The 21,313-nt window shown below is 58.7% G+C and overlaps 2 protein-coding genes across 3 annotated transcripts; both read left to right on the top strand.

The window, feature by feature from the left end:
• Positions 1-885: 885 nt before the first annotated feature.
• FADS6 (fatty acid desaturase 6) lies at positions 886-6,319 on the top strand. Its single transcript, XM_050908531.1, has 7 exons — positions 886-931; positions 1,167-1,522; positions 2,292-2,458; positions 2,991-3,171; positions 4,041-4,228; positions 4,808-4,987; positions 6,001-6,319. The coding sequence occupies exons 1-7, from the start codon at positions 900-902 to the stop codon at positions 6,148-6,150; spliced, it is 1,254 nt and encodes a 417-aa protein (XP_050764488.1). The 5' UTR covers positions 886-899; the 3' UTR covers positions 6,151-6,319.
• A 3,054-nt stretch (positions 6,320-9,373) lies between these two features.
• Positions 9,374-19,321, top strand: FDXR (ferredoxin reductase). 2 transcript variants are annotated; one of them, XM_050908528.1, is made up of 13 exons: positions 9,374-9,419; positions 10,056-10,153; positions 11,193-11,255; positions 11,346-11,441; positions 12,730-12,852; positions 13,423-13,536; positions 14,057-14,158; positions 15,511-15,618; positions 15,843-15,927; positions 16,579-16,793; positions 17,147-17,318; positions 17,803-17,976; positions 18,698-19,321. In XM_050908528.1, the coding sequence occupies exons 1-13, from the start codon at positions 9,374-9,376 to the stop codon at positions 18,826-18,828; spliced, it is 1,527 nt and encodes a 508-aa protein (XP_050764485.1). In that variant the 3' UTR covers positions 18,829-19,321. The 2 variants fall into 2 exon arrangements, with proteins under 2 accessions (XP_050764485.1, XP_050764486.1); XM_050908529.1 differs by lacking the exons at positions 9,374-9,419; positions 11,193-11,255 and adding an exon at positions 9,641-9,963.
• The last annotated feature ends 1,992 nt before the right edge of the window (positions 19,322-21,313 follow it).

Raw genomic sequence — 21,313 nt, 5'->3', positions numbered from 1 at the left:
TCGGTTGAGCTGATCCGGTTTTCGGTTAGGAGAAACAACAAAGTAAGAAGAAATCCAGTGCCACAGCGAGAAGGGATGTGGTTTTAGTCTTCCTCCATAAAGAAGGGGGGCTCAGGAGGTCCCGGTCTGTGCATGGGCATCCCCATAGCTTTCGGGGTGCCTGTGCTGTGTCTAGGTGATTAGTCGGGAGGCAGCGATGGAAAAGGGAGAAAATTCTTCTGAAATACTTGAAAACAGCCTGGAAGAGAAGAGGGACCCTGTGGGGGTCAAGGCTGGGTGCCACGGCTGCTACACACAGATTTGGGGTGACCTGGTCCCTGGCAGGTGCCCTGGGGCTTGGCATCCCCCCCCAGCAGAGGGGAGGGTGCCAAGCGGCTCTGCAGCAGCAGCAGTTTGGGCAGGCAGGCAGACAGACAAGCAGGCAGGCACAGGCAGGCAGCCGCGCAGCCGTGCACTGCCCCCTCCTTCCCGCAGCCTGCTCCTTGCTGTGAAAAAGGCCGGTTTTCTCCCCAAAACGGCTCCCTCACGGGACGGGCAATGTTTGCTCCTGCTCCCTGGCAGAAGCGAAACCGTATCCCTGTCCTCAGTGCTCCGCTTGGGTTTCTCGGGGCTATTTCTGGCACTCGGCTCCTGCGCCTCCAGCGTTTCCACTGCCTCTCTCATCTCTTTTCCAATCCTTCCCTCCTCTGCTGCCCTCGCCTCCCCGTGCCCTCGGCTGAGCGTCCTCCCCATGGCCCCGCCGCAACGGCTGCTCCCTGAAATGGGCCGCCAAGGCGGATTATTGCCATCGCTAATCTGCATTCGCCCTCCTCCCTGTCCTTCCCCGCTCCTCCCTTCTCCAAATTGCTGCTGTACGGCACCGGTGTGCGGTGCCGCACGGGCTGGCTGGCCGCCCTGAAATGGCCAACGCCGGGAGAGCCACCGTGCTGGCGTGAGTAGGGGGCTGCGGTGGCTGGGTGGTGGTCGGGGTGTCCCCAGGGTGGGAGGCTGGGTGGCTCGCTGGCCGTCTCCACTGACTGCGTCCTCCTCGAGTTGTTTATTTTTTTTTCCATCCCTGCCCTTCCCGTGTCCTTCGGCGGCAGCGGGAGCTGGGAAGCCCGTCTGCGGTGGGTCGGGGTGCTGTGGGTGCTGCTCTGAGGGTGCTACCCTGCGTGGCCTCTGCTCAGCAGGGAGATGCCGCTGGAGAACGGGGACCCAGTGAAGCAGAGGGGACAGCGGGTCAACGGCGAGGTCAGCGGTACCCCCCAGCTCGGGGGGACGGGGGACCCCCCGCTCTGGGGCACGCCAGCGCCCGACAGCAGCAGGACAGAGGCGATGGCAGAGGGCTGGGAGCCAGGGCCAGTGCTGGGTGACGGGGACGTGACCCCCAGGGGGTCCCCACGGGGAGCAGGGCGGCACGAGGAAGCCCTGATGGCCGAGCTCTCGGAGCTGGTGCAGAAGGTGGTGAAGAGCAGCAGCTGGTGGGACCGGCACGGCGTGGATATCGGCATCCTCGCCTGCAGCTTCCTCCTGCTCCCGGCAGGTAACCCGGCTCAGCCCCACCAAACCACGGCCAGGGGGGGTCCGGGGGGTGTCCCGCTGCCTCCTCGCGGCTTTTGCACTGCTGCTACAGCTTTGTGCTGGAAGCCTATTAGCAGCCTATTAAGCCTGTAACGAAGCCGCAATAACCCCTTCACCCGTGCCATGGGGCACCCTGACCCCATCGGAAACTCACAGTGGGTGACGGTGGCACTCGGGGCACAGCCTGGGGTGCGGGGACGGTGCCTGGGCGAGATGGGCACAGGGCAGGACAGGGAGCGGTGTGCCCCATCCGTGCCCTGCCATGGGGCAGGGAAACCCTGGCAGTTTTGGTGACAACTGCCCCGGCTGTGGCAGGTACAGGGAGACACGGTTGAGCGTGGGGCTCTGGCGGCACAGTCAAAGATACGGCTGGTGCCTTCTCTTGCTTTTGAACTCCTGGGGACGCTGAAATCCTGGCAGAGTCATATTTGTCACCAGTGGGATCCCAGCCAGAGCTGCAGGATGGGACCTGGCACCAGCAGCGCCCTGTGCCATCGCGGCTGGAAGTGGCCAAACCTTCAGCATGACGGCGAGCGTGGCTGGTCCAGCCGTGCAGGGTGGTGCGGAGGGAAGCTTTCCAGCTCAGGCAGTTTAAATACCTGTAACTATGTCTGAAAAACAGGTTTAGGGCAGTGGGCGGCATGTTTGGGTGTAGCAACACCTCCAGCCTGGCTGTGGGCAGAGAGAGGCGAGGAGGAGCATGAGCTCCTGCCCGGCTGGTTTCTCTGTAGGGTTCCTGTGCCTGCGGTCAGCCCAGGCCATCCCTTTCCTGGTGGGTGTCCTCACCCTCGGCGTGGTGCATCACACCTTGACTGTGAAAGGCAGCCACCTGGCCAGCCACAACGCCTTGACTGAGTCCAAGTCCTGGGGCAAAGTGTGGGCCATCTTCTTCATTGAGGTGAGCGGGGCTGGGGGGGTTTGGGTGGCAGCCCCCCCCCCCCCCCCAAAAGTCCCATCAGCATCTTGCCAGCACTCCGAGCCCTTCAGGAACAGCCACTGGAGAACAAGATGGATCCAAACCCTTCCTGATCCATGTGCAGGAGGGCTAAATGAAAAGCGATGCTACACCAGGGAGCAGCAGGAACATTCCTGCTTGTGGGGCTTTGCCTGGAGGCAGTGGGGTGGGGGGTGAGCCCCCAGCTGGGGACGGCCCCTGTGGTGTGCTGGGCTGTGGGGTTTTGTGTCGGTCCCCTTGGCCGTGGGGCTGCAGAGCGGGATAATGTGTTGTGGGGAATGGCGGGAGTGGTTTCCAGTGCTTAACTCTTTAAGAAGTCCATTTCCAGACTGGTTTGGAGCCTGTGGGGCGCAGAGCGTCTTCCCTGGGTGCAGAGCATCTCCCCTGGGTATCTCTCCCACGAGTCCAAGCCAGATGGTGCTTGACCCTGGTGCTGCGGCTGTAGGCATCGCCTCTCCTTTCTCTTCCCTCCCAGCTCTGCTCAGCTTTTACAGCTGAGCAGGCCACCTACAACCACGTGAAGATCCACCACGGCTACACCAACGTCATTGGCCTGGGGGACTCCAGCACCTGGAAGCTTCCTTTCCTGAACCGCTACATCTACATGTTCATCGCGCCTCTTGCGGTGCCCATCATAACCCCTCTGGTTGCTCTCGGTATGTGTCCCAACCGCCTTGGGACAGGGTGCTGGGTATGGTGAGCTCGTTACTGTCCAGGTCTTACCCCACCAAAGGGTCCTGCTTTGTTTGGAGGCATCACATTAACTACCCCAGCCCGCGGTGGGACACAGGGCTGCAGCAAAGGCAGGTGATGCTGCATCTGCTCTGGGGAAGGTATCTGCTGCATCTCTCCTTTCTGCTGGTGCTCAGAAATGCTTCGCATTTTCCTACTTTGGGTCAAGTGTGGGAAAGCCATCATGAGCCTGAAGCGCCCTAAATTTACTCTCCTTTGATTCAGCCCCTTGGCCATAGCAGGGTTCAGCATCACATGTAGGTCTCTGGCCGGTCAGAGCATCATAGTGATTTTGCTGACTGCGTGCGAGGTGGAGGTGCGGGGGTCTATAGGGGCCGGGATGCAACAAGCTTGGGTAGACAAGGCAGTGGCTTGGGGGAAATAATGGTGCCAGGAAATGACTGGGGAGAAGAGCCTAGAAAATAGTAAGAGGCTGAGGAAGCTGGGCCCGTCGGGCTGAACACACAGCTCTGGGCAATGCCAAAAACGCAGACAATGACTTGGCAAGTTGTAAGAAATGAAGATGCAGCCAAATCCCCGTGTGATGATGCACAGCGGGAGCCTCTGCCCCGCTGCCCTGGGGGGCTCCAGGCCCCAGCCCCAAAAACCAGCAGGTCAGCAGGGCTGGGGGGTTTGGGCCAACCTGGAGGATGCGGGAAAGGGAGATGAAGAATGGGATGGAATGGGATGGGCTGTAGGTTTATCAGCATGCTGGGCAGCCTGGCCACTGGAGCAGCAGTGGTGGGGAAGCATCAGCACCTTGCCCATGTGCTGTGTCTTCTTCCTCGCACAGATTTGTTGAGGAACGTGGAGTGGAAAGCAGCTCTTCGGACCCTCTGCTGCATGTTTCTGGGTCTTTACTGCCATTACTGGCTGCTGCTCCACATCTCAGGCTTCCAGTCACCGTGGTCTGCCCTGCTCTGCATGCTGCTCACCCGCTCCCTCCTGGCCCATCCCTACATCCATGTCAACGTATTCCAGGTAGAGACCTGAAGCTCCGAGATGTCCCGATGGTGCTGGAGACAGGCCAGCCACCACCCAGCACCAGTGACATAGCCCTGAGGCTGCTGACTGGGGCTTGTGTCAGCTTAAAAGGCGAGCGGCCTCGGTTGACACCTCCCTTGTGCCAACATCGTCACGGGGAGGATCAGGCTGGTGGTGCTGGGGTGGAAAGCGGTGGCCCTGGGAGAACGTCAGGGCAGATGGGTGCAAAGGGCTGGAGGGTGATGTCCTCTGCGGTGGCTTGCAGGACGGGGGGGTTGGTGTGTTTGCAGGTGTAGGTGCAGCTGGTATTACAGGTCCTGGGATGGCGAGAGGCTGGTGGCTCAGCGTGGGTGCATTGCGGGGACAGAGCCCGGGTACTCCTCGGTGGCTCTGTGGACAGACAAATGCAGGGTGGAGCGACTTTAAGGATGAACCCAGCTCTGGGGTTGGCAGCCAAATCCCAAAATGTGGCTCAGCCTGGCCAGCACCTTCGTGCCCTCGCATGGCCAGAGCCACGGTTGGCTCTGCTGGGGGGGTGGCGGGTGCCGCAGGGTCCCCACCCTGCCTCTCCCGCAGCACATCGGCCTCCCCATGTTCGCGGCCGATCGGAAACCCAAGCGGATCCACCTCATGAGCCTGGGCGTCCTCAACCTGCCCCGCAACGTCCTGCTCGACTGGTCCTTCGGCCACTCGCTCATCAGCTGCCACGTGGAGCATCACCTCTTCCCCAGCCTCTCTGACAACATGTGCCTGAAGGTGAGATGGCCCCACAGGGCGGATGAGCGCGTTGGGAGGTGACACGGGGACAAGACCATCCATCTCCCTACCACACTGCTGCAAGCTCTCCCTGCCACTGGACCTCTCTGTGCTGCTCCTCCATGCTAGAGACCTCTCGCTGCTCTGCAACAGCCCCTAACCCACCTCCCTCCATCCTTACTCCTGCTTCTCCTGGGCTTCTGCTCCCTGCTCCTTCCCCTGGTCCCAAATCCAGCCTGCAGCATCCTCCCAGCAGTCCGGGATCCTCCCATCTCTTCCCTTGGGAAAACATCTCCAGCGCTGCACAGTCTGGCTTTTGGTTCAGCCAGCGTCCAGGCAAACCTCCTATAATTTTCATTGTGCCCTTACTTGTTGCTCTGAGGTGTGGGGTGTGTTCAAAATGTGGGCTCCAAGCGCTGCCCTGGCTCGAGAGGATCCCAAGGCAGGTCCGTGCGCTGCCCTTCAGCGTGGGAGCTCCACTCATTTAATGCTGTGCACTTATTTTCAGTCTCAAGTTGGGGGAAAAATTAAGTAATAGTAATAGAGGGAGCGGGAGCACCAGTGGGTTTCATGTCGTGCCCTTTGCTCAAGCTCACGGGGCCGGTAGGACCTGCCTCCTGCAAAGGTATGTTGCAGGGAAGGGATAATTAAGCTGGTGGCAGCCTCCCAGCCCTGCCACTGAGCCGGCTGTGTGGGGATAACTATGGGTGCAAAAGATGAGCATGCGTGGCTAGCCCTTGTTAAAGCCTCGTTAGGACATCTCTCCTAATCCGGAGCCCTGCAAAGGCGTTTTGCTAGGGTGAACTCCCCGTGTTGCTGCAATCGGAAACCACCTTCCTCTTAATTTTCATGGTAACGATGTTATAGCTGGTGCTGCTGTCTCCAGCCCCATTTTGGGCATGTGGGATGGGTTTTCTGGGCACCTTGCAGGGAGCTCGGCGATGCCTCAGGCTGGGAACCTTGTACAAATGCCAGGGCATCCCGCACGGAGGTGACTGCCTTTGCCTCTGCAGATCAAACCCGTCGTCTCCCAGTACTTGAAGCAGAAGAAGCTGCCGTACAACGAGGACACCTACGCCTCCAGGCTCCGGCTCTTCCTCCAGAGATACGAGGAGCTGATGGTCCACGCTCCCCCCATAACGGAGCTGGTGGGCATCCAGTGAGGACGGGGCCCCAGGACTTGGGGGCTGTTTCCCATGGGGCACTTGCAGCAGTGATGGTTTTAGCAGGATTGGGGCTACACAGACGCACACCTCCATAAAGCCATTGCGTAGGAAACATCTCTCCCCGATGTCTTGCTTTTGGCTAGATAATGATGCACGGAGCCACTGCGGAAGGAGAGCCAGGCGGTGCAATGCCAGGGACAGAAAAAGGGGGGGGTCCCCCCACTTATTCCCAGCCAGGGCTTAGTTTTATCCACTCTGCTTTCACGCTTGGGGAGAGGAAACCCTTGTCCGCTGGCTGTGGCCTCCCTGCAGCAGGACCATGGGTGATGCAGCACCATGTCCGGGACATCCAGAGCTTGTTCCCGGCTGAGAGCTGCTGGGATCCATAGGATGGAGCTGCAAATGTGTGGTTGGGGGCTCAGGGAAGGGGTGGATCATGGGGAGGGGGCTGTGTCACTGCTGCCTGCGCTTTGCCTGACTTTGAGATAAATCAGTCCCTTCTAGGAACAATGATCTGGCAAATTCAGCCTTAACACATGGAAGTGCATCCTCTTTATTACTGGGTTTTGTTGCTGAAGCAAGTCATCCTGGCGTCCCGCAGTGCCTGAGGCAGGGCTGGGGGAAAGACCCTTGCCCCATGTAGGGTGTCCATACTGGGGTGCCGGAGGTGACCCCAGACCCGACCATTGCTATTGCAGGAGTTTAGCAGCAGAATCACCTGCTGGAGGCAGGCAGGTCTCCGGGGCTTGGGAGGATTTCCCTGTTTAGGGAGGGTGGACTTGGCCCACGGAGCCGCTGCCAGCGGGTGGGATGCTCATGTGGCCACTTCCAACCCCCTCCGGGATGCCATCTTTGGCTTTCCCGGGGTGCTCTGCTGTCCCAAACCTGCAAGACCCATGACAAAGTCCAGCCCGGTGACACGGTGGGGAGCTGGCACCAGAGAAGGCAGCTGGCCTAGCTGGGACCAGTGTGGGAGTCAGTGTTGGCCCTGAGCTTTGCAAGGCTTTGCTCTGAGCCTGGCGTTTCACTCCCTGTTTCATGCTGTCCCCCCACCAGGGCTGGCCCCCCCCAGCACCACAACCGGGATTTATAAGGCTCCACATTGCAAAAGTGTCCCAAGGCACAGGGATGCTCTGCTCTGGTCCTGGGCTGTGGCAGGGCAAGGGTTGCAGTGGGCAGCCCATGGTGTTTGCCCTCCTGTGGGCATCACGTACCCCCATTCTCCTTCACCGAGTGAGGGGACGTCCTCAGACCCACTGGAGAAGTGTCCCCGTGTGGGCGCTGTGATGTGGGGCCGGAGCCAGGATGGCCACGGCGTGTCTCTGTGTAGCAGATCCAGACTCGGGGGTGGGAAAAAGCTGGCCCTGGATCTGTCCAGTGTGACCCCTTTGGCATTAGAAATAAGGAATTACTGATTTATCCTGGGCAGGGACCCAGGGGATGCTGATGCCCTGGGCTGGTGGCATTGCCGTGTCACCTCTAACTGGCCCCATGCTGGTTTATTGATCCAGGACATTGTGAAACATCCAAAGGGCAAATTCTTGCCCTTTGAGCATGGGTTACGCTGGGTCTGTAGGTGGGGGGGAAGCTGGGGGGTGGGGTGGCTGGACCAAATGGCCCTAGTGCTCCTGGGGGTCACCCAGGGCTCGGCGGTGGCAGAGACCCTCCCCAGAGCTGCCCTCCTGCCCCCATGATGGATTTCTTAAATGAGCATCAGAGCTAAATTATGCTAAATGTGCCAAATTAATGGTGCTCCTGGCTCCAGCGAGGCGGGGGGGGGGATGAGCACGCATTAGCGGTGCTTTCGGTTCAGATGGGGTAATCTCAGCCTCACGTGTCCCCGCTTGTGGGCACAAAATGCTCTTTCTCCTCCCCTGTTGCAAAGAGATCAGTCCCAAAATGTTTCTAAGCGTTGGTGGGAGCCCTTTTCACAGCTGGATTTCATGGATATTGTTTAACGCAGTGCCATCTAAAGGCAAGTGTTCACAGGTCCTTCGGCCAGCGGGAGATGACTTGCGATTTGGGAAATGCGTGGATTATTCCCTGTCAGAAGTGGCAGATGCAGCAGAGGTTAATGGGGAAAAGGGAGATTTCTGGGAAAAAGGGAGATTTCTGACCTGTGCTCAGAACCCCCCAAATTTCTGCCTTGAGCGATGCCCCAAATTTAAACTCAGCTCTTTTTGTGGATGATGTCAATGCTGATATTTGAAACTGAGCCTCCAGCCTCACCTCTCTGGGCCATGGGCTGGTAATTGCTGTGTTGAGCTAAGGCTGGGGGCTCAGAGCACAGGCTTTAAAGCCGTTGGAAATCCTGGTCCTTGCTGCAAACACCCTGAAGGAGCGGGTGCAGACGGAGCCGTATGGCCAGCTGCCGCTCTCAGCATGCCTTTGCAGAAAGCCATGAACTAATTTTCAAGACCATGCGAGAAAGCTTGTGGGTTTTATGACCCTTATTAAAATCAGCTTCTAGCTGTAAACTCTTCTCAGTGTTAATTGCTTTTAAAAAGCCCCGTTAGTGTTTGCCTGCATGCTTTGGCATCTGTACAACCCTTAAACATCTCCTGGGCCCACTGAGATGATTTTCCTGCCTGGTGTATTGCGCAGGGGCTGAAGCAAGATGGGGTGCTCCTGCACAGGAGGTGTGAGTAGTTGCATTTGAAATGAGCCGAGTGATGGGGATTAAGGAGGAAATAAAGCAGGGACCGTGGGGGAGGCTGGGGCGGGAGCTCTGGCAGCAGCATTTATCCGCTGCCTCTGGCACTGATGTTTTATCCTTTCCTGAGGGGATGCTGTGGGTTTCTCCTGGCGAGGGGTGGACGGCTGCGCAGGGGGATGGTGAAAATCAGTCTGAGCTTCGGTTTCCCCCGGGAGAGCTCCGCAGTTAATCACTCTTGGCAATAAAGGGGCGCACGCAATTAGCAGCCGCAGGGATGATGCTTCTTGGAGCCCCAGGCAGGCAGGGTACCGCGGAGGCCTCGCCATAGAGAGCGGCAGCGCGAGCGGCCGCGAGACGGTCTCTCCTTCCCTACTTCTCTATGGTACCGCTTGTTTCCGGACAGCCGTAGCGGCAACCGCATGCCGCCATTGGCTGCCTGCGTAGGGGCGGGGCCACGGGGCGCTGTGGGGGCGGGGTTATGCTAAACGTCGCGCTCTCCCGCCTCGCGATTGGTCGGCGGGGAGGAGGGGCGGGGCAGCGGCAGCGGCAGCGGCGGCGGCCGGGATGGGACCGGGCGGCGCGTGCTGGAGGGGCGGTGGCGTCCCGGGCGGTGAGGGGCGGGGCCTGGCGGCGTCACGGGGCAACCGGCGCCGGAGGGGAACACATGTCCCGGGCCCGCGGGGTCCGGGGGGAACGGGGACCGGCGGAACCGGGCCTGTGGGGGGGGAGCCGTGCCCGGCAGGCCTGTGCTCCAGCCCTGGGGGAGTGAGGGAGGCGGGACCGGGCGGAGACCGTGCCCTGCGCTCTGGGGCGAGAGTGCTGGGGGCCCCCGTGCCCCTCGGGCCGGGACCGGGACCCCCCCCGGTGCGTGGGGGCGGGGGCGTCTCGGGTACGGTGCTTTCTGGTGCCCTTCTCCGGGGCAGCTGACAGCCCCTCTGGCACCACCGGCCCCGTCCCGGCCCCGTCCCGGCCCAGCCGTAAGCGCCAAGGCCGCAGGCTCGGCCGAGCGCCGGGGCTGCTGGCCGTGACCTCGAGGCGTTTCCACCTCAAACCTCTTCAGGGGGACGCGCCGCCGGGCTGGGTACATAAACCCCGGCCTTCCTCCGCCGCCCGGCTGTGCGCCATGGCCGGCACGGGGGGACGAGCCCCTCTGGGTCGGTGCTGGGCTCGGGGGGAGGGCTACGGCTGGGCCTGGGAGTCAGCACCTCATGCGGCATCCCGTCCTCTCTGTCCTTCACACCTCCAGGTTTCAAGCGGTGGCTGTCCTCGCCTGCCCCGGCTCCTCGTGTCTGCGTGGTGGGCAGCGGCCCCGCGGGGTTTTACACGGCTCAGCACCTCCTCAAGGTACCGGGGTGGGATTTGGCCGCGGGTGAGGGCAGGGACCTGCCTGCTGAGGGAGGCATCTCCATGCTGCCTGGCTCTAAAGGGGTTGGGGAGTGGTTTTGTGGGCTCCCGGCCCCGCTCCAGCCAGGTCTGTGGTGTTGGGGGGCTGCTTGGGGCAGCCCAGACCCCACAGAGTCCTCCTGGCCCCCTTCACCCTGGGGTAGGTACCGCTGTCCCCATCCCTGCCCTGCCCCTGGGCCATCCTGGCCGGACCCAGGCCTGGCCAGGTTGCTGCGAGTTCAGCCCGAGTGATTTTGCTAGAATGAAATAAGCAGCAGAGATCTGCCTCGCTCGGGGCTGTTGTCACCCAACGGGGATGACATTAACCGTGTGATAAAGGGAACGTGCAGGACCTGCTCTCCTGCCTTCTCCTCCCCCAGCTGAATTAAGGCACACGGGTGATCCTTTACCTGGTGTCTGTAAATGTTGGTGCTTTGGGCAGTCAGGTCTCTGTCGGGAAGTGAGACCCGAGCACAGAACTGGGCCGCTGGCACCAACCAGAGATGCAGCAGCTTAACCCCGTCATTAAACTGTGCTGTGTTCTCTCCAGTACGTGTTGGAAAATAGCTGTTACTAAGCCTCAGGGACAAATTTCAGGGCTGCTTAATCTCCGGGAAGAGGCTGACTCAAAATACAAGATAACAAAAGCCTTGCAGCAAAACATCTGTCTAAAGCTCTGACCCTGAGGTGACTCAGCTCAGGGACATCTCAGGGCATGGGCACCTCTGCCGGGGGCTAGCAGACGGCCTGGCAGGTCCACCAGCACCCAGGGTGCTGCACTGGATGCATCCCAGTCAGCGTGGGGGCTCTTTCGTCAGCCCTCTGGGTACTGGACAGCCACCAGGTTAGTGTGGAAGAGGAGCTGTGGGGTGGGTAGGAGGATGGAGCCTCCCACGAGATGTACTTGACGGTGGTTGGGGTCACGCTCTCTGCTACACCTTGCGATCTGACCTGGCAGTAACAGGTACAGCATCATCCTGTGCGTGGAAGAATCTGGAAGAGGCTGTTTCTGGCTACGGGATCTTGGTGCAACCCTCCCTCCTGCCCCGTATTTCCCCCAGCAGCCGGCGAGCGTTGCGTGTCCCTCCTGAGCTGCTGGGCTCACGTGGCCTTTCTGTCCTCATCCCTTAACCGTGACTGCCTTCTCCTGCAGCACCACGGCGGGGCCCGTGTGGACATCTATGAGAAGCTGCCTGTTCCCTTCGGGCTCGTCCGTTTTGGGGTGGCCCCAGACCACCCTGAAGTCAAGGTTGGTGCTGGCTTCCTCCCCTTGCCTGTGCGGCTGAACACGATGATGGTGGTGGGTGTAGGCGAGGCAGTCGCCGTCCTTTGTGGTGCCTCGAGGCTTGCTGTGGTGCGGAGCTGTCACACTGGAGAGGTCCAGATCTCCTCCTTGTCCGTGCTGAGACCCAGCAAGGCCATGGCCAGGTGATATGGGATGTCTGGCATTAGGGCTCTGGACAGTGGGTCGAAAATGGGCTTGTGATGGGAAGTGCTGCTCCCGGTGCCGGTCAGCCTGGCCTGGAGCAAGACTGAGGAGCACGGATGGCTTGCTTTGTACCAGGCAACTTTATGGCAGCAGGATCTTGCCCGCTCGCTGCAGTTGCTGTTTGCCTCTGCTCAGTCTGTACCCGTTCTGGGTGCCTGGGAACAGGCAGATCTGCTGTCAGGGGTGATGGAGTTGGGCTGTAGGTGCACATCTGGGCAAGGAGAAGTTAAACCAAGGAGCTCTTTGAAATCAACCATTTTCCTTTGCCTCGCAGTGGGCGTGAGTTGTACCCAGGGGTATCTGCTGTGTCTGAGCTGGGGTGGAGGTGGTTGGAGTGGCAGGACACAGCAGATCCAGACACAGCAATATCTTGCGATGGTTTCCTCTAATCCCTGGAGATCATCAGACCAAAATGCCTGGATCCCTTTGAGCTGAGAGATGAGGAGTGGATGTGGGTTTGGGGCAGCTTCCGCAGTACGGTGGTATCCATCCTGTTACCAGGCTGAGTCCGGCTGGAGCGGCAGGGGAAGAAGTGGTTGTTTTGCTGTGTAGCCCCGATCGCTCGGAAGAAAAGGCTTTGGGCGCCATCCTGCCCTGCGTCCTCTCTTGATGAAGTGGGTTTCAGGAAGGGTTGAGATGAGAGGCTGGCAGAGGGGGTCTGGCAGGCAGCACCCTCGATGGAAGGGGTGGTTTGGTGGGACTCCCTTGCAAGCCTCACCTTTGGGAAGGAGTTTTCTTCTACGGTGGGGTTTACTCAGAGGGGCTGAACGTGTTGAAAGGGTCCGGTCCTCCCCAGGCGGGTGCAAAAGATGGATTTTCCTTTCCACAAAGGGTGGTGGAAAGAGTACCAAGTCACAGCTGTGCTTATCTCCCCGTGAATTATCTGCGGCTGTTGTTAGATAAGAGTCTCAGAATAACTGACTCGGAGAGGGGGAGAAGCATCTCAAGGCTGGGGGGGTGGACGGGAACGGGGACCTCCTGTCAGCAGCAGCCTTGGCCCCGGCTGTGGCTTGGATGTAACTCCCCGGCGCTTGTTTGATCTCGGCAGAACGTGATCAACGCCTTCACGCAGACCGCACGCTCGGAGCGCTGCGCCTACTACGGAAACGTCACCGTGGGGAAGGACGTCACGGTGGCAGAGCTGCAGCAGGCTTACCACGCTGTGGTGCTGGTGGGTACCGCGCCTCGGAGCCAGGGCTGCCTTAGCTTCCCAGAAGTCGCAGGGAAGGTCTGCAGCATTATTCCCCACTGGGATCTCGGGAAGAGGGTTTGGGTGAGGTGTTTCTGGGTGGCTTATTACCGTGGTAAACTCTCCCCAGCCTCAGGATATCTCAGATGCTACAAGGCTTGTCCGAAGCCTTGCAGGGAGCATGTGCTAGAGCATGGCATCAAATGCAGGTCTCTGAAACCCCGCTGGAAGAGGCAGCGGTTGAAGAACCTCTTCCCTGTGATGGCCAAGACCTGTTTCAGCCTGGCATGGATTTGTCCCTCCTGTTCACTCCTCAGCTTGTTGTGCTCTGCCTTGGCCCAAGGAGGTCAAGTTTGGCTCTGGAGCCCAGGGGGATGGGGTGGATGAACCCCTGGGCTTGGGCTGTGTTAGCCCCTCCGTTGAGTATCCCAGCCCCTGGGAAGGGTTGGCAGCCGGGCAGCGTCCCTGGCAGCAGCTGGAAGGGGAGATTTGCATTTTGGTATCAAACCATGCACACAGTGACGCCTCTGACTGTGTCTGCTCCCTCCTCAGAGTTACGGTGCTGAAGATAACCGGGTCCTGGGGATCCCAGGGGAGAATCTCTCCGGTGTTTATTCGGCCCGAGCGTTCGTGGGCTGGTACAACGGGCTGCCTGAGAACCGGGATGTGAGTACAGCGGTGTGTTTCCCTGCCCTTCCTCCCCATCCTGCATCCGAACGCAGGCATTCAGCTCCAGATTAAGTCCTGAAAGGCCCGCAATTGGAAAAGATTAGCAGGCACCATGTTAAATCCTTCTTAGATGGTAGAAATGTGAACAATTTGCACATCAGCGAGAGCGGATTAGCTGGCTCTGTAGGTTGGCAGCACGTTTTGGCTGGGCTAGATGGGAACCTGCCGGGGGTGATGCTCTGCTTTGGCCTGAGGAGGTTTTTTGGCCAAAACAGCTCCTGCTCCCAGAGGTGCCATCGCAGGAAGAGGGGGAGAGGGATCGGCTGGGGTACCCGGAGTGGCTGCGTTGCTGTGTCTGCTTGGGGATGAGGCTGGTGTGGAGTTCCCCCGTCTGCACCACCCCTTTTTGGGGAAAAGAGGGGTGGAAGGGAATTTGGGTGGTGAGAGCGGGTTAAGGGGGTGGACATCATGGAGGCCGGGTGGATTCGCTCACAGACGGGTCTTTCTCTCCTCGCAGCTGAAGCCCGACCTGAGCTGCGAGACGGCGCTGATCCTGGGTCACGGCAATGTGGCGCTGGATGTTGCCCGGATCCTCCTGTCCCCGCTGCGTCTCCTCAGGGTGAGTCACAGGGGTACTCCACACCGTGAAGGCAGCCTGGGGCCTGAATCCACTCCCTGCTGGGTGGGTGCTGGTTCCCACCCATCTCAGCAAAACCTCAGACTCTCCTGTCTTTGGGATGTTTCCCAAGGGAAGGCTGTTGCCTCTTGGGTGCACCCTATGGATTCACAGTCCATAGGGAGTGATCCAAGGCTGCGGCTGTGCCTTGGGTAATGCTACAGAGCTCTCTGGATTGCTGCTGTCTCCTGGGTACCTCAAAAGATGACAACTGAGCTTCATCCCTTCCTTTCCTATGAGAAGCAAAGGAGGAGCTGCTTGCCCTTCTCCACCACCAAACTAGAAGCTTCTCCTGTTGGGATTTTTTTTTTTTTTTTTCTGCTGTAGCTGAGGGCAGCAGCCTGGTTTCTGCTGGTAACACTGGGCACACTGGTGGCTGGTCCAAGCTGGTGGACCTCTCCTTCCGCTGCTGTGCTCCTCTATAGACAGCTGGGAGCTGGTGTGCACCAGCTGCTCCTTACAGCTGCTGCCCCAGATGTTGGCAGCAAAGGCGCTCCCTCCTGGAGAAATGCCACGAGGTTTGTTACAGCTGTGAAACAACTTCCTGTGTTAATATCTAAATTAAATTAAAAAAAAAAAAAACCCAAACTTGGAGGCACTGCTAACCAGTGGCTAAAGCCAGCTGGGAGGCAGTGCTGCGAAGGATACAGCACTGGAAATGAGTGCCAGGGTGTGCAGGCAGTTTCCTGTTGAAAATACTGGTCTGTAATGGTTTGTCTTGGTTACCTGGTGTCCCTCCCATCATGTCTTCTCTGGAAAAGATCTTCTTGTGACCTAGATACGTGCACACGATTGAAACAGAGCATGGGGTTGCTGCAAGATGCCAACCATCAGTCGAGCCCTGGCGATGCTTGTGTTTGTGCTCGGAGCTGCCTGGGGTGGGCAGGCAGTGATTTGAGCTGTGGTTTGCAGTGGGTTTCACCCAAATGCCTCTCTATCCTGAGCTGGGAAGTGACCCAACAACATCTGCAGGCACCCCAAAATCGAGATCACTGGAAGGCTTTGCTCTGTTAGCCCCAAGGTTAACCTGCTTGGGTGGATCCCCTGAGGCAATCTCACGGGGTGCTGGCTCGTTACCTCTAGCACATTGTGGCCTCGGCAAGTACGTTCAGTGATGAGGGACCAGCTGTGCAAATAGCTCTGTGCAAAGGGAGATGACTTGTTTTCCATCCTTGCCCAGGCTCTCTGCATGCACAGCCTGCTTTTCTGCTGATTTTTCACCTTCAGAGGCTGTGCCTTCCCCCCAGCTCCCTCCAGATCTGCCCTCGTCCCACTCTCCTGTCTCTGTCTTGCAGAAGACAGACATCACTGACTGCTCCCTGGCAGCTCTCGCCTGCAGCAAGGTGAAGCGCGTCTGGCTGGTCGGGAGGAGGGGACCTCTCCAAGTTGCTTTCACTATCAAGGTGAGGCTGGGGGTGCTGGAGGGCAGCCGTGTTTCCCAGCGTTGAGCCCCAGGCTGCCCGTTGTTGGTGGGGAGAGGTGGTGTAGGGATGGGTGGGGAACCCAGGTGTCCTCCTTCCTGCACCCATTTGCTGGCTTCTAGCCTGGACTGCTGGGGAAGGGTGCCTGGGGCTGTTGGATGACCTCTCTGTGCTGGAGGTAGCATCTTCCTGCCTCCAATTCCCAGGAGCTGCGGGAGATGATAAACCTCCCTGGTGCCAGACCTGTCCTGAACCCTGCTGACTTCACAGGCCTCGAAAACGCTATTAAAGGTGAGGGAAGTGTGCCGTGCTCCTCCGGACAGGGACTCACCTTCACAGGCGAGCGTCCAGGAGTGATCTGGAGATGCTCAGAATGTGCATCAGAGAAACTCTTTGCCCTGTGCTTAATGCATGGCGTGTGAAAGCCAGGTGACCGTGATGTGGCTTGTCCTCAGAGTGCTAGGAGGCCACGAAGACAGGGGAACAGCCTGTTTCTCTGTGCAGCCACTTTGCTGCTTGGGAGTGATGCTTACTCTCTGAGTGATGAGGGCAGGAGATTCGGGAGGGCTGGGGGAACCTTGCAGGAGAGATCCCAAGGCTGTTGATTTAAGAGCTTCCTGCAGAGCTAAAAAGAAAACACCGAGTTCGAGGGTGTCCAGAGACTTGCTCTTCTCCACAGGCTGCTGCCTCTGAGCACCAGCAAGACAGCAAAGTGGCAGGCTTTGATTTGTGTGTCCCATTGGCCTCAAGCCTCAAGAGCTCTCCTGGTCACTTTGACTTGTAGTTTGTCATCTCAAAGGCGTCGGACTCCCATTGGCATGACAAACTCCAAACGGACACTCACGTACTACTGAAACTGCCTTGGCGTGACCTCGGCTTCGTGCCATGTCCTGAGGGGCTTTTGCTGAGGTTCCTGTCCTGAAGCGCTCTCTTTCTTCCTAGACGCCCCCAGGCCCAGGAAGCGACTGACTGAGCTGATGATCAAAACAGCCCTGGAGAAGCCAGGGGAGAAGCCAGTGGAAGTGCAGGCAGCAGCAGCGCAGGCAGCAGCCCCCCGGGAGTGGGGGCTGAAGTTCCAGCGCAGCCCCCAGGAGGTGCTGCCCACCGCTGACGGGAGGCGGGCGAGGGGCGTCCGCATGGCCCTGACCCGCCTGGAGGTACGGGCTCGTGGCAGGGCTGGTGTGGCACTAGCAGGGCTGGTGTGGCACTAGCAGGGCTGCAGGGATGGAGCAGGATGCTGCTGCATCCCTGCAGCCCTTGGGAATCTCTCCAAAGACAGGTTTGTGTTCCTTGGCTGGTTGGAGTGGCCGCTGGCAGGCTCTCGGGGAAGCCGGTACCACTTTCAAGAGCCTTTCCCCATCTAAAGGGAGCTCTTTCCGTGCTGCTGCTGCTGCAGAAAGGCCTTTAGCAAATACTCAGGGATTAAGGATGCCAAAGGGGACCAGAGGAGGCTGCTGCTCTGCATCTGGTGACTGTTCAGTGGTCATCAGCCTCTTCCTCCCTCTCTCAGGGCTCGGGTGACTCCGCCAAAGCCATCCCCACTGGAGACATGGAGGAGCTGGAGTGCGGGCTGGTGCTCAGCAGCATTGGCTACCGGAGCCTACAGCTGGACCCGGCGGTACCCTTCGACACCCAGCGTGGCATTATCCCCAACAGCTCGGGCAGAGTGGAGGGTGTCCCAGGTCTGTATCCGCAGGGATATGCGTGGGACACGTGTCAAGCACAGCTGGTGGGTTGGGGGCTTTGGAGTGGAAAGCTCCGTTCACCAAGGGCACTGATACAAGGCAGTCGCACACCTCAATCGGAGAGTGGAAACTGAGGAAACGAGCTGCCTCTGTCAGGCGTTAAGACCTGGCCCGTCCCCAGCTCGCGTTAGGGGTGTCTGGTTTTGCAGCAAACGGCGCTGAAGGTTGTGGTGGTTTTACTGGGCCTTGGAGTCTGTTAGTGAAGCGATACAGCCCGTACAGCTGCTTAGTGCCGGTCTGCAGGTACACAAATTCCTGTGACAGCACCGTCAAAGGGCCGCACTCTGTTCCCATCGCAGGGGTGGATTCTTCCACCGCCCGCAGCTTGACGTGACACCCAGGGACAGGGCAAGGATTTGCAGCCGGGAGGGTCGAGGGCCACGTGCTGGACTGAGCCTGGCTGCTCTGTGTGCCCGTGCAGGTCTGTACTGCAGCGGGTGGGTGAAGAGAGGACCCACGGGCGTGATCATCACCACGATGAACGACAGCTTTGACACTGCCCAGTCTGTGCTGGAGGATCTCCGGGTGGGCGTGCTGGATGTGTCCGCCTCCAGAGAAGGCTTTGGGGCCGTGGAGAGCATCCTGCGCAGCCGAGGTCAGTGTGGGGGGGTGTGAGCCGCTGTAGCAGCCAGCATGAAGGTATGATGCCGCCAAACTCCTCCTGGATCTGGGTATCCCGGGGCAGGGAGTCCCGTGAGCCACTTTTGGGAGCAGAGTCTGAACCATGGAAATGTGTTGTGCTGCCGTTTCATTGCTCCAAAGCCCAGGGAGAGCGGGACTTGAATTCCTTCAAACTCAGTGTCATTGCTAAGGTTAATGACCACTTTCGGGGAAGGGCCATTAAAAGCAGCACGGACCTTGGGTAAAATGTCGCTGTCAGCTGCCGAGACAGCGAGCTATTGCTCTTGAGTGGTTTTCCTAGTAATCCTTCCAGGCAAATTGGGGGAAAGATTAAAATGCCCAAGAGAGTAATTTGCTGTTGCTGTGTTTAAAGGCATTCAATTAAAGTGTGTGTGTTTTGCCTCTTAACTGTCTGAGGTTTAACAGTGAACTGGAAGCGTTTTGTCCCCTAAGGTGGTGCCGTGCTCGCCGTTGTTACGGCTCGCAAAGGTCTGACTGATCCGAGTCAACTGGAACCTGCCATCCCTCTCCTCGCGGTGTTAGAAATTATTATTCCTTTGTGAGGCTGAAGTCTGACGCCGTGTCAGGAAAGGGCAGGGTTTGCTGGCACATCAGGTCCCTGCTAACGGGAAGGTGAGGCTGAACTCCTTTTTACTTGGTTAAGTTCTTTCTCCCATCTCTCACTGTCACCCCAGGGGTCCGTCCTGTTTCCTTCTCGGACTGGGAGAAGATAGACGCTGCTGAAGTGGCAAGAGGCAAAGCTGCTGGCAAACCCCGGGAGAAGATAGTGGATCCTCAGGAGATGCTGCGGCTGATCGGTCACTAAAGCAGCACAATGGGAATGTGGTGCTGGTCCAGCTGGTAATGCCAGCAGGTTACAGACAGGGCCCGGGAGCACAGGGCTTGTGCCCGGGGCTAGTGGCCGCTCTGGGGAGGTGTGTGACACTTGAGCCTCTCTAGTAACGATGAACTCTGGGTTCCCAAAGTGAATGTCTCAAAACATGTGAGGCTGCTGGCTGGCCCCGCATCTCTGCAGCCGGCTGCCACTCCTGGGGGTGATTCTTGTCATTCGTGTCCTTCGAGCATTAATGAGTTGGCTGGCAGAGGTGAGAGGAGATGTGCACCGGGCAGGAGGCCTGGCCAGGCGCTTTCCCCATGGCAAGTCACGCAGAGAAACTTCCTTGTGTCTCGCTGCCTCCCCTTTAAGCCTCAAGCCAAATGGCTTCGTTGCCTTGTCATTCGTGCCTGAGCAGGCTTCTTTTAATAATAATTGTTTTTTTTTTAAATAAACCCTTCCAAGAAAGCCAAATTGGACCTGCTGCTTGAGTCTGGCTTCTTTGTCTGTGACTGCCTTAATCTCGGAGCAGCCAGCCGAGCGCTGCGTCTCCTGCGACGTGTCCCAAGGCAGGGCAGCTCTTCTCGCGCAGGGAGGGACCGTTCGCTCGCCGCTTGTTGTGAGCTCTAAACAGACAGACAAAGGCATTTATTTGCTTTCTGCCTGCCACAGTTAAACCCCGGCAGAGCCTGGGTGCTAGCTTGTGGGGTGGATTGGGATAACAAGCGTGTAATTGCCTTGTTCCGGATCATGAGGGATCCTGTGTTTGTTGGTACCTGCCAGCGCTGACTGGTGCAAGCGATGCTTGGAGCCCTTTCACTTCATTCACTGGTGGAGGTTTTTTTTTTGGCCTGTGTGTTTTGAAGCTTATTAAATGCTTCTTTTAGCCCAAATTGACTACGGTTGACGGTGTCAGGTTTTAAGCCAGATTACAAGTCGTGAGCCATAATCTCCTCTTTATCTGTGGCGCAGGGGCCGCGTCAGCGTGGCCCCCTCCCCTGGCCGTCCTGCCACCCACGCTGTCCCCGACTCCCCGCGCTCGTGCGGCAGGATTGCAACCGCTCCTCTCCGTCCTCTGTAAACGGTGACAGTGGCCCTTGCTGGTGGCTGTGTGTTAGAAACAAATTAGGCTCCCTGATGGAGGCAGAGGGTAAATCGAGCCAGGGCAGCCGGCGGGGGTTTGTCTCGGGTCCACGCTCAACCTCCATCTCTGCCGAGCCCTCTCCCATGGTAGAGGGCTTGTCCACCCAGCACTGTACTCCCACCCCATCTCTGGCCCAACCTTAGGGAAGGGACATCTCTGGTTTCTCTCTTTTTTTTTTTTTTTTTTTTCCTTTTTTCCCCCCTTCCTTTTCTATTTAAATCTCATTTGCAAGCTCATTAAGAAACTCAGGAAATGTGATACTGGGAACTCGTATGCAAACGAGCAATAAAGCTTTTGTCGAACAGCTGCTTGTGTGATGTGGCTCTCCTTACGTCTCGCGGCTGATGCAGTCCTAATGCTGAACTCTTGAGCGGGAGATTACATCAGCTCTGGGTTCGGAGGTGAATAAGCGCTTTGGAAAGGGGGGTGTGGAGGCGAGGGGGTTGCGCTCAGGGCGGGGAGCGGCCGTTTCGGTAGATAGCCCAGCCAGAAACGTGACAGTGAAGGGGTTGTTGTGGCTGCATCAAATCTGCAGGTATCGGGAAGAGATGAGGCGGCTCTTCCCCCGGGTTTTCTTCCACATCACCTTGAATGTTGATGTCGGGGTGCTTTTGTAGCCGTGATACAGGCCGCTGTGCTTGCGCTGAGCACGGCAAACGGCTGTTCCCAAACTGGTGATGCTTCAGGGTAGTTTTTGGGCTGTGATAACAGATTAAGGGGAGCAACTTTCTTTGCCGAGCCCAGTGTCCTTGCTCAACCCAGAACTTGACCAAGGCCCTGGGGTTAATGCCGGGCTGCAGGAAAGCCATGGGATGGTCAAGGTCAGCGAAGGGCAGGGATGGAGGACTGAGCCTCATGGGCAGAGGAAGGATCATTACAATTACGTAAATCTTTATTCAATACCTCCAGCTCCCCCTTCCTCGGCTGCCTGCGTCCCCAAGCCTCAGCCGGGTGTCCTGCTGCCTCCTGCCTCCCCATGTCCATCCAGCGCTGTCCATCCTTCTCTCCGGGGACTGGAATGCGTCCGGCTTCTCCGTGAAGGTCCTTGTCCCCGGTCGCCGTGTCGTTAGGTGGCGCTGGGAGGCCGGTAACCGGGAGCAAAGAGGGGCTGCGTGGGGATGGAGGGGTGACCTGGCACCCCTGGGGCTGGGGGGGGGGGGTGACCCAGCTCTCTTGCTGCCCACAAAGCCCGAGCTGCCTGCCTGGGCTCTGGGCAGGCTGGGGGGCCCTCGCAGGCTCCCGTTCACGTTCGGATTCTGCTTTTAGGCATGATTAACCTTGTGTTTGCTACAGGTATGTCCCCACCGCGGTGGTCCGAGGGGTGAGGGGGGG

The sequence above is a fragment of the Gymnogyps californianus genome, chromosome 19 (assembly GCF_018139145.2).
Source record: "Gymnogyps californianus isolate 813 chromosome 19, ASM1813914v2, whole genome shotgun sequence".
In the NCBI taxonomy this organism is placed as follows: Eukaryota; Metazoa; Chordata; class Aves; order Accipitriformes; family Cathartidae; genus Gymnogyps; species Gymnogyps californianus.
Note: the sequence above shows the minus strand (reverse complement) of the source record. Positions and strands in the feature narration are given on the sequence as shown.